The sequence below is a fragment of the Macaca fascicularis genome, chromosome 3, assembly GCF_037993035.2.
Source record: "Macaca fascicularis isolate 582-1 chromosome 3, T2T-MFA8v1.1".
In the NCBI taxonomy this organism is placed as follows: Eukaryota; Metazoa; Chordata; class Mammalia; order Primates; family Cercopithecidae; genus Macaca; species Macaca fascicularis.
The window spans coordinates 7,624,322-7,636,205 of NC_088377.1; the positions used below are offsets into that span (position 1 = coordinate 7,624,322).

Here is an 11,884-nt window from a genome sequence, read left to right on the forward strand (position 1 = left end):
TACCCAGAAACGTAAACATAAGTGAACAGCTCAATTAGTATTCATGAAGTGAACATAGTACAACCAACATCCAGACCAAGAAACCGAGCATGAATAGCCAGCCCCCCAAATTTTTCCATTGCCCTCTCCTCCAGTCGCTAGTTCCCCACCTCAACCCCAACCAGGAAGCACTATCCTGTCTTCCAACAGACTGGATTTGTTTTGCTGCTTTTGTACATTATATGAATAAAATCACACAGTGTACACACTTTTGGATTTGGTATCTCTCAACATTATGCTAGTGAAATTAATCCACATTGTTGTATGTAGTAGCATATGGGTCATTTTCATTGCTGACGGTCTTCCATTTATTCATCTATTCTTTTGTTGATTGGCATTTAGATTGCTCTGTTTGGGCTTATAACAAATTGTTCTGCTATAAATATTCTATTTCATGTCTTCTGGTGAAAATATATAAGCATTTTTGTTGTGTACCTTTCCAGCAGTGGAATGACTGAGTCCTGAAAGTAAGTGTCTGTTTAAGTTTTTTTTTTTTTTTTCTTTTTTTTTTTTTTTTTTTGAGACGGAGTCTCGCTCTGTCGCCCAGGCTGGAGTGCAGTGGCTGGATCTCAGCTCACTGCAAGCTCCGCCTCCCGGGTTCACGCCATTCTCCCGCCTCAGCCTCCCGAGTAGCTGGGACTACAGGTGCCCGCCACCTCGCCCAGCTAGTTTTTTGTATTTTTTAGTAGAGACGGGGTTTCACCGTGTTAGCCAGGATGGTCTCGATCTCCTGACCTCGTGATCCGCCCGTCTCGGCCTCCCAAAGTGCTGGGATGACAGGCGTGAGCCACCGCGCCCGGCCTCTGTTTAAGTTTAAAACATATCGCCAGCTGGAGATGGTGGCACACGCCTGTAGTCCCAAGTACTTGGGAACCTGAGGCAGGAGGATTGCTTGAATCCAGTTCTGGGCTACAGTGGGTTGTGCTGATCAGGTGTTTACACTGTGATTAGCACCACGATGGTGACCTTCCAGGGAGCAAAAGACCCGCAAGTTTACCTATGAAGGGGTGAACCGGCCCAGGTCAGAAACGGAGCAGGTCAAAACTCCCACGCTGATGAGTAGTGGAATCACACCTGTGAATAGCACTGCACTCCAGCCTGCAACAGAGTGAAACCTTGTTTCTTTAAAAAAAAAAAAAAGGGTACTGCCAAATAGTTTTTCATTTGAGTTCTGGCTGCTCCATTTGTTTGTGTTGGCAACTTAAAAAAACTAGGCCAAAGAAAACATCTGTGGACGATCAGTTGTCACCTCTGACCTAGCGCATCTTCGGTTCTTACGGGAGAAAGATCTTTATAAGGTAAGTCCAAAAGCATAGTGTTCCCTTGCTTAAGACCTTGCAGTATCCCTCGATCTTTGGATAGTGATCGAACTTCCCGACCGGCTGCTCTTCTTTTTTTTCTACCTCTTTCCCCTGATCTTTACGTCCATTTTTCATATCTCCATCCCTGACACTTTAAAGGTCTTGGTGGGCTGCCACACTCTAGTAAGTCAGCATGCCTTGAAATATGCTGGGCCGGGCGCGGTGGCTCAAGCCTGTAATCCCAGCACTTTGGGAGGCCGAGGCGGGCGGATCACAAGGTCAGGAGATCGAGACCACAGTGAAACCCCGTCTCTACTAAAAATACAAAAAATTAGCCGGGCGCGGTGGCGGGCGCCTGTAGTCCCAGCCACTCAGGAGGCTGAGGCAGGAGAATGGCGGGAACCCGGGAGGCGGAGCTTGCAGTGAGCCGAGATCGCGCCACTGCACTCCAGCCTGGGCAACAGCGTGAGACTCCGTCTCAAAAAAAAAAAAAAAAAAAAAAAAAAAAAAAAAAGAAATATGCTGACCAACCTATGCCGATGGCTTCCCCTTTCTTTACTAGGCCAATTGAGTACTTTCTCTCTCCCCTAAATTACTAGACCCAGTGCTTGGGATACAAACCTGGATTCTCTCTACCCCAGGGACTTCACGGTGCCTGCCACAAGGCAAGTGCTCAGTGCATGCTTGTGCCACAAACTTGGGTACTCCCTGATGTTGAATTTTTTTAAGGTAATCCATGCAGGTAGGAAAGTGAAAAAAAACACTACACACGAGAAAGGGAAATTTTACCCTCAATCTCCCCAGTTCTCCCCAGAGGCAACCGCTGGTACCACTTCCGTGCGTATTCTTGCTGAGATATACATGGAATGTATAAGGATATATATTCCATCAATGCTATGGAGAAAATAAAACATTCCTCTGGGGGTCCGCGAGTGCTGGAGACGGTCGCGAACGGTTCGCAGGAGCTGCAATCTGAGAGCTGCCCTACTCTGAGCCCAAAAACGACCGTCGTGCACCTGCAGTCCTCAGGGAAATCTGAAGACAGTTCCACAGCTTGGATTCCCAGCACTTTGGCAGGCCAAGGCGGGAGGGTTGCTTGAGCCCAGGAGTTGGAGACCAGGCTGAGCAACATAGTGAAACCCCGCCTCTACAAAAAATACAAAAGTTAGCCGGGCATAGGGGTGCACTGTGGTCCCAGCTACTCAGCAGGCTGGGGTGGGAGGATCGCTGGAGCCGAAGAGGTCGAGGCTGCAGTGAACCGTGATTGCACCACTGCACTCCGGCCTGGATGACACAACGAGACCCTGTCTTAAATAAAAGAAAGGAAGGAAGTAAGTTACACAGAAAGGCCTCCTGCCGTAACTTCGCATCGGAGCCCCAGGTGTGGACCTGGGCGAGTGAAAGCGCAGCAAGCGTCCCGCGCCTGCGCACTGGCCCACGCCGAGCTCTCGTCGGCTCTCCTTCCCACGCCCTCCTCCAACGCCTGCGCACCAGGGCCTGTTTCACGCAGGCCTGCGAAGCTGGAGCCCCTGAATAGCCTTTCTTGCCGACTGAGGCGGGAGGAATTTGCTAGTTCCTGTATCCCTTGTCCTTCTCCCTTCCCAGTCTAAGATACCAACTATAAATGTTCGAACCCAATTCACCCCAGAGGGGACGGGCCAGATGCCAGTGGCCTGAAGGCGCCCAGGTATCCAGAAGGATTGTGGGTGGGGACCTGCGGTCACGTGGCATGCTCCCGCCAATCAGCGCGCAGACCGCACTTCGCAGCTCGGCTTCAAACAAACTACCGTGAGGTCGGAGCGCCACTGGGGCCCCGCCCCCTTCGCCTGGGCCTGGGGCCCCGCGAGACGGCGGGAAGGGGTGGGGGGCGCCCGGGAGGGGGCGGAGCGCAAGGTCGAGTGACGGCCTGTCTCACCTATTCCGGGCGCGGGCTGAGCCCCACAGCCAATGGGCGGGGGCGGGGGGCGGCCCGGCCGGAGGGGAGGGGGAGCCCGCGGCAGGGGACGCGGGGGGAGGAGGAGGCGGGCTCCCAATCCGGTTCCATCCGGTTCTCCCACCGCCCCCGCTGTGGGTCTCAGCAGCTCAGGCGGCGGGAGGAGTGGCAGCGGCCAGGCAGCCCAGTTTCGCGAAGGCTCTCGGCGCGCCGCGGCCCGCAGGCACCCGGCACGCGCCTTCCCCGCCGCCAGGATGCCCAAGAGGAAGGTGAGCGGTGGCCGCGGCCCGCACACGCCCCCTGGAGCCGCCGTCTGCTGGGCCCCGCGAGGCCCAGGCCCCGCTGCACTCACGGTGGCGACGGGCCCGGGAGGCGCTTGGAGACCGGCGGGCGGGCAGGCGGGCGCTCGGCGGCCGCGGGGGCCGCTGTTCTGGAACGTTCGGCGGCCGGGGGAGCCAAGGGGGCGATTCGAACGGGGCGGCGGGAAGCCGTGACGTCACGCGGCCGGGCATTGTTCTCGGGGCCGTGCGGGCGCGCGAGTCCTGGGACTGCGGCCCGCCTGCATTCGCCCGTCTCCTTGTCCCCGCAGGTCAGCTCCGCCGAAGGGGCCGCCAAGGAAGAGGTGAGTTCGGAGCCTTCTGCGGGGGGTGGTGGGTTTCCCGTGAGCCGCTGGCCTGCCTGCCTTTCTCGCTGACTCTCCTTTTTCTTTCTCCAAGCCCAAGAGGAGATCGGCGCGGTTGTCAGCTGTAAGTAAAGCCAGCCCCGTAACCGTTTGTTTTTCGCGGGTCGTCCCGGGTAAGGACGTTCAGTGCTACTTTTGCCTTTCAGAAACCTCCTGCCAAAGTGGAAGCGAAGCCGAAAAAGGCAGCAGCGAAGGTAGGCTTCGAAACGCGCATTGGGGTGCAGCGGGGCCTTAGGTACACTGCTCCTTAATGCGGGACTTTTCATTTTGATTAGCTATTTGAGCTTTCTTTATATTTTAATAACTACGGTAAATAACTTCTTCTGGTCGGGGTAAAATGTAATGGATATATTCGTCCTGGTTTATAGGACTATATCACACTAATGCTGCTGCAGATGTTAGGAGACTTGGAACGACAAAAAATATTAAATATTAGCAAGTCTGCAAAGGAAATTTATTCTTTGCGTTGCGTACGTTGTGGCTAGTGGTTGGCCTTTAATTGCATGCTTGTACTTCCTCTTTTGAGGATAAAAGAGCCAAGTTAGGACTGAGGCAGGGAACGTGTAAGTTTTTATACAGTTTCCAAGCCAACTTGGGGAAATCTTAACCTTTTTACGGGGTGGGAGTGGGGAGGTCAGAAGTTGTGATCTCTGAGAAAATAACCGCTACTACTCTAAAAGTGTTTTATTAACAGTTATACAAAACCGTGATTTTGGCTGCTCCCTAATAAATTCGTGATTGCATGATTCGAATTGCAGGTCTGTAGAATGAAGTTGGCTTTGGATATACGTATGTTTGATAACTTTCAGAGTGGAAAAGCAGAACATGTGTAAAACGTGTATAAACTTTGTGTTTGGATCTAGCATTGAAACCACCATCTGTAAAGCTCTAATGTTCACGGGGTGCTTAATTTCTATCCTAAACTTAGGTGAAAGTTTGCTGTTTGAAGTCTCAAAAAATTTTTTTGTTAATGCCTTCACCTCTTTCCTAAAAGTGTAGGTAGAAGTGTAGCACTGCACAATCATCAGAAGAGGCAAGATTAATTTCCTTGACATTGAGGAGTTCTTGGATAATTACTAAATTTGTCCTTGTTAAATAAAGGTATAAAACAAAGATGTTTTTTCTTTTTTAATTTAAATTTTGTACAGAGCTGAGTGTAAAAAATCTTAACTATGTTTTCTTTAACAGAAAGTTCTGTTTTTGTGATCCTTTTAAAAATAAAGCTTCAAGGAAGGTATGAGAATAGTATTTTTCAAGTTGCAATCTCATTACCAGAAGACAATGTGGTCATTCTCTGTATACAGTTAGAACAGCACGGAAACTTGATGAAGGCCTAAAAAATTAGCTGACCTTGTTTAAAATGTTGGTGTGAGCGGTATATTATTACTTTTTTGATTCTGGGTTGTTGGGGTTTTTTTAAAACTAATTGGCTGAAATATCTGCCTGTTTCCCTCTTTACATTTTTCTTATTTCTTATTTATCTTTGTCCACCTTGAGATCTACTGTAAAGTAAATTTTTTAATGAAAACAGTTCCAAGTTGGACTCTCAGTGGGTTGGGACATCAGATGTAATTGAGAGGCTAACAGGTAAGTCTTCATGTCAGTGCTCGTTGAGGAACGAGCCTATGAGGTCAGCCTTCTCCAAGGAAAAAAGAGCAGAAGGGATTTGTTCATTTTTACATCTAGTTTCTGTAATACACCTTTGACTTCGTAGTTGATCAGACTTTAAACAGAAGGTAAGCACTTGGTGTATTGATTTTCATACTACATAGTAGACATGTTTTCAAGGCGTATCTGTTACAGTGTGTCATTTCCCTAGAACTAAATGTTTTGAAGGTCCAAACATTAGGGAAACTTGATTTTGTTTTATTTAGCTTATCAGCTGATAATGGTTTCAGGTGGTATATTTCAAATTCAGGGTATTACTGTGTATTCTATTTTAACTGTTTCCCAGTTTTGTATTTTTTGTATTGGAATGATTATGAAATTAATGAAATCTTTAGAAATCAGTACACAAGTGATTGTGAAACTTCGTGATAGCAATGTGTGTAGTAGCAGTTTTGTCTCAGATACACGTGTTATTCGAAGGATGTTGAAGTATTAAAAGTCATTATGCTGTCTGTGGAATCCTACTGTTAGTACAGAACATCCTGCAGTGATTTTTGTCTGTGGAATCCTGCTGTTAGTACAGAACACCGTGTAGTGATTTTTCCACCCACGTTAGCATTGAAGTTGTGTGCTTGTCTTTATGGCCCTTTAACTCAAGTAATTGGTCAGTATCCTTATGGGTCTTTTTTTTTTTTTTTTTTTTTGAGACGGAGGCTCGCTCTGTAGCCCAGGCTGGAGTGCAGTGGCCGGATCTCAGCTCACTGCAAGCTCCGCCTCCCGGGTTCACGCCATTCTCCGGCCTCAGCCTCCCGAGTAGCTGGGACTACAGGCGCTGCCACCTCGCCCGGCTATTTTTTGTATTTCTTAGTAGAGACGGGGTTTCACCGTGTTAGCCAGGATGGTCTCAATCTCCTGACCTCGTGATCCGCCCATCTCGGCCTCCCAAAGTGCTGGGATTACAGGCTTGAGCCACCGCGCCTGGCCTATGGGTCTTTTATACCACCCGCTGGGGGCTAAACTAATTTAGCTGCTGTTGCATACTTACTAACAAGAAATAAATGTTAAGCTTTCTTCTCAGTATTGATGGATGGTATCCAAAAGTATTTTTATGTTTCTTTAACATGGCTTAAATTTTGAACTTAATGTGTCAAGTTAGTATGGTCATTTTAAATACCGGTACTTTTCAGATTCTTCAAACACCTATATGAAAATGATAAATTCAAAATTGATTCTTTTAATTCCTCATTATATGATATCAAGGGAGTAACTGTAGCAGGATAGTCAACCTGACCGTACGGCATGGTGCTTTTTTTCAGGTGAATGGTCTTAATGTGAGGGTTGAGGTCTTGTGAGGACAGTATTGTTCAAGTTCACAACAAATTTGGGGATGGGTGGGAATACATTTGACGAGACTCCTCCGGTATTCGACTTCATTTGTCTTGTCATGTGGAACTGCAGAGAATAGTAGATGATGGCGACAGTGCTGAAGTATAGCTTGGGCTTTAGGATTTGTCATACGTCTAATGAGGCTTGACATGCAAATACTGTTAAAATCTCCTTAGCATACGCTGTTTTCCTGATTACTGGGGTGAACCCTAAGTTGTCTCATGTAATAGGTATATCAGCTGTTGTGTGATAGACATTAATGTGACAGCTATTACAGATACAGTCTATACAAAATGAGATCCTTTCATAAGCTTGAAAATTGGGTTTTCACACTAATGTGTGAGATGTCCCTCTCAAACCTTGCTATGAAGTCAGCACCATTGTTTACATTACTTGTCTGACATGAAGGGAGAAAAGTAAAAACAAAATGTAAATAAGGGGTAAAGTTTGTACTTAAAATATATTCTTATTCTATCATAGGATAAATCTTCAGACAAAAAAGTGCAAACAAAAGGGAAAAGGGGAGCAAAGGGAAAACAGGCCGAAGTGGCTAACCAAGAAACTAAAGAAGATTTACCTGCAGAAAACGGGGAAACGAAAACTGAGGAGGTCAGAAGCGTGTGTGTGTTTTCACTCTGAACAGTAGATACTACATTGTACGTTTTTTGTAGCAGATAACAGTATTCATTATAATATTGAACAAAGTTTTGTACGGTATCCCAAAATGAATGGACAAATGGTTTATGATTTATCCTATTGGAAAGTAAATACGTAAATGGCTTAAGAGCAAGAAATTTTAATATGCTCAATTTGAGATATAATTTAATCTTTGTTTTGTTTTTATATTCTGGATGTTGCTTTTAAATATATTTTCGAAAGTTTATTACCCTTACTTGCATTTTTCTTGGCATATTTTTCCCACTTTCGTTTCTAATGAAAATGTTTTGTTTGTATTTTTCTTAAAGGTCTAAATAATATACATAAAGCAAGTAAAAAGACTAGTGTCATTAATCTTTATTTTTAGAGACAGTGTCTGTTACCCAGGCTGAATCTTTATTGTTTTAAGCTATGAGGAAAAGATGTTTTTTCTTATTAACCAAGCAGTGGGAGTAGAGAAGGAACAAAGAAATCTGTAACAGATTTTGATTGGTTTGTTGTGAACACCACTGTACTCCTCTAGCCTGGAAGCTGTTTCTTAAAAAATAACTGCAAGGTTCAGTTAAGCCAGGCCTCTTTATTTTATGTTTGTTATATTAACTAAGCTAGAAAAGATAAGTAATTTAGTATATTGATTTTTAAATTTTGATATTTAAATTTTGATACCACTTAAGAATTTGATAAATATCAAATTCTTTGATACTAAATTTGATGTTTATCAAATTCTTAAGTTATAAACTTATTCCTAAATTAAGAAATTTACAATCACAGTTTTTTTTTTTTTAACTTGTATTTCTTAATTCCCTTCTTTGTTTTTTCTTTTTTCTTTTTTGAGATGGAGTTTCGCTCTTGTTGCCCAAGCTGGAGTGCAGTGCTGGGACGGCTCACTGCAACCTCCGCCTCCCGGGTTCAAGTGATTCTCCTGCCTCAGCCTCCCGAGTAGCTGGGATTACAGGCATGCACCCCTACGCCCAACTAATTTTTTGTATTTTTAGTAGAAACGGGGTTTCACCATGTCAGCCAGGCTGATTTCAAACTCCTGACCTCAGGTGATCCGCCCACCTCGGCCTCCCAAAGTGCTGCCATTACAGGCATGAGCCACTGCTCCTGACCTGTACTTCTTAATTCTAACCATACATCAAATATTGTGTGATAATAAGATAACATTGCTAATCTAGTTCTGATTTTAAAGGAAGAACTTGACCTTCCAGTACATATTATCAAATTACAGTTGGTTCTCTCTTGTTTATAGCTGTGTTCTATTAATATAAGGCTGCCACAAGTATGAAACCGTTTCACATAGGAGAAATACAGGATTGGGTTCCTACAAACCTCTGATCACAACATTTTCATCAACTGATAAATACGTGACTTTGTTACATGTGTATTTCTGTTCAGACATGCCTTAATTAATGTATGTTAAATTTACATGGAACTCACTACCAGTAGCACTGTAATTCGTACCTGAACAAAGCTGTCCAACACATACGTTCTCTGTGTGGCACATCACAGCCTTGAATTTAGCAACATTAGATAGCACTTGGACAAGATGCTTATGGGGCCATTTTAAACAGCAAAATCATCAGTAAAAAGCACAAAGATGTAAAATGCGTGGCATTAAGTAGACCAGAAAAACAGTAGTTACGGCATCAGAGCTAAAACAAGAAGACAGAGTGACCTCAGCTTGGAATGTACATGTGGTGCAACTCACATTTTTTTGCTGCTCTGTATATGAACATGACCATGGAAGTGCCGCAAGTATTGATTTGGGGTGGGGAGGTGGTTACAAAAGTTTTTTAACAAGAGTAGGTGACTTTACAAATAAAGATGATTGACTTTTGTAAAGACCTGATAGTTGCATATAAATAAAATGACAACATTTTAAGTGCTAAAGATCTCAATTTCCTTTCTTTTGCAGAGTCCAGCCTCTGATGAAGCAGGAGAGAAAGAAGCCAAGTCTGATTAATACCATATACCATGTCTTACCAGTGGTCCCTGTCTCCCTTCTTGTACAATCCAGAGGAATATTTTTATCAACTATTTTGTAAATGCAAGTTTTTTAGTAGCTCTAGAAACATTTTTAAGAAGGAGGGAATCCCACCTCATCCCATTTTTTAAGTGTAAATGCTTTTTTTTAAGAGGTGAAATCATTTGCTGGTTGTTTATTTTTTGGTACAACCAGAAAATAGTGTGGGATATTGAATTACGGGAGGCTTTGACTGTCTCGGGTGCCAGCTTAACATTCCATAGATGGGGGGTTAGTTTTTATATCCTATAATACAAAGCATATTAAATGGCAATATGGAGTCAGTCCTGCATTTAATGTCTTGAACATTTTATTTTACTTCTATTCTCATGTTTTTTAGTAGAATTGTTTCCTAAAGCAAACCACTCCTCGATCATGGCGCTCCCTGTCGGAATTGTGTGCACTCTGTAACATGTTTGGTTGTGGTCGTCCTGTTTGCCTACTAACTTCGTTACTGTGCTGTGAAAGATTACAGATTTGAATATGTAGTGTACATGCTATTCAGTTGTGAACTGGTGGGCCATACGTAACAGCTGACCAACATGTGAAGATACTGGTACTTGATAGCCTCTTAAGGAAAATTTGCTTCCAAATTTTAAGCTGGAAAGTCACTGGAATAACTTTAAAAAAGAATTACAATACATGGCTTTTTAGAATTTCGTTACATATGTTAAGAATTGTGTACAAATTGAAATGTCTGTACTGATCCTCAACCAATAAAATCTCAATTATGAAAATATTTTGGAGCACATGGATTAAATTCTGGTTTACATTTTATTTACAGAATTTCCACATTTGAGTCTGGCCAACGTGGTGAAACCCTGTCCCTACTAAAAATACAAAAAAAGTAGCTGGGTGTGGTGGCTGGTGCCTGTAATCCCAGCTACTCAGGAGGCTGAACCAGGAGAATCGCTTGAATCTGTGAGGTGGAGGTTGCAGCGCGTCCAGATTGCACCACTGCACTCCAGCCTGGGCAACAACAGAGTGAGACCTTATCTCCAAAAAAAAATTCCATATTTGATCTTACTTTTTGTTTTTTTAAGTGAAATTTTTAATTTTTGTTTAATACAGTCATGGGTCACTACTGACTGGATACAGTCTGAGAAACACATGGTTAGGCAGTTTTTGTGCGTGAACGTCATAAAGAGTGCTTACGCTAACCCTCAGTGGCATAGCCTATTACATATGTAGCGCTGAATGGTTTAACCTATTACTGCTAGGCAACAGACCTGTACAGCATGTTATGTGAATACTATAAGGAGTTGTAATAGAATGCTAACTACTTGTTTATCTAAAGAGAAGGTACAGTATTACATAATACAGGACCATGATGTGGTTCATTTTTGGCTGATACATGAGACAACTGCTTAATACTTGCTATGTCCTTCGAAGTTGCTTGACTTGGTTTAAGGGAAAAACAATCCAATATCCTTTGAATCAAAGCAAATACATAATTCTTAGCTCTTCGTATGAGGTTAAAAAAAGTATCGAGTAGGCCGGGCATGATGGCTCACACCTGTAATCCCAGCACTTTGGGAGGCTGAGGTGGGTAGATCACCTGGGGTCAGGAGTTTGAGACCAGCCTGGCCAAGGTGAGACCCCATCTCTAATAAAAATTTAAAAATTAGCTGGGCTTAGTGGTGGGCACCTGTAATCCCAGCTACTCAGGAGGCTGAGGCAGAATTGCTTGAACCCAGGAGGTAGAGGTTGCAGTAAGCCGAGTTCACACCATTGCATTCCAGCCTGGGTGACAAGTGAAACTTGGTCTCAAAAAAAAAAACTACAACTAAATCTACTATGGTATGTATTTTCCAGATTTGCTTTCATATACATTGTATTCTCATTTTGCCCTCTAACTATAGTCTGTAGAGGGGGTGTAGGGCAACTGTTGGCTTGGCAACAGTGAAAACGGCCAGAGAACAGCCCTTGCTGAGGTTATCACTAAAGAGGGGTCCTTGGAACAGAATTCAAACCTCTTTACACGTGGTGTGTTGTTTTGCCTATGGGCTGATTAGTAGGCAAGAATCCTTTAAAAACAAGCCCTGTGGGATCACAGATCTCTGCACGGACTGCCAGAGCAGAGTTTATAGGGAATAGTGAGGAAACAGTAAAAGCAAATGCAAAGCTTGGTGACGTGGGATGAACTGACCGCAAAGAAGCTTTGATAACCCCTGGGGGATGGGGAAGGACTAGGAGCCACCTGAGCACTATTGGTCATTACATGATGGAGGCCTGAAAGGGTGATGAACAGA

The 11,884-nt window shown here is 44.1% G+C and overlaps 1 protein-coding gene and 1 non-coding gene across 16 annotated transcripts; both read left to right on the forward strand.

Moving 5' to 3' along the window:
- Positions 1-3,089: 3,089 nt before the first annotated feature.
- HMGN1 (high mobility group nucleosome binding domain 1) lies at positions 3,090-10,369 on the forward strand. 15 transcript variants are annotated; one of them, XR_012431986.1, is made up of 7 exons: positions 3,090-3,542; positions 3,863-3,895; positions 3,990-4,019; positions 4,102-4,149; positions 4,950-5,056; positions 7,430-7,558; positions 9,525-10,369. XR_012431986.1 is itself a non-coding variant. In XM_065541366.2 (6 exons), exons 1-5 carry the CDS (start codon positions 3,288-3,290, stop codon positions 7,593-7,595), a joined length of 573 nt encoding a protein of 190 aa, XP_065397438.1. In that variant the 5' UTR covers positions 3,090-3,287; the 3' UTR covers positions 7,596-7,605; positions 9,525-10,369. The 15 variants fall into 15 exon arrangements, 8 of the variants coding, with proteins under 8 accessions (XP_065397438.1, XP_065397437.1, XP_045245248.2 ...); XR_012431984.1 differs by having other exon boundaries at positions 4,955-5,056; positions 7,430-7,605; XR_012431983.1 differs by having other exon boundaries at positions 4,955-5,056.
- On the forward strand, positions 7,248-7,352 carry LOC123572699 (small nucleolar RNA U13). Its single transcript, XR_006697240.1, has one exon. It is a non-coding gene; the product is annotated as a small nucleolar RNA U13 (small nucleolar RNA).
- Positions 10,370-11,884: the final 1,515 nt, after the last annotated feature.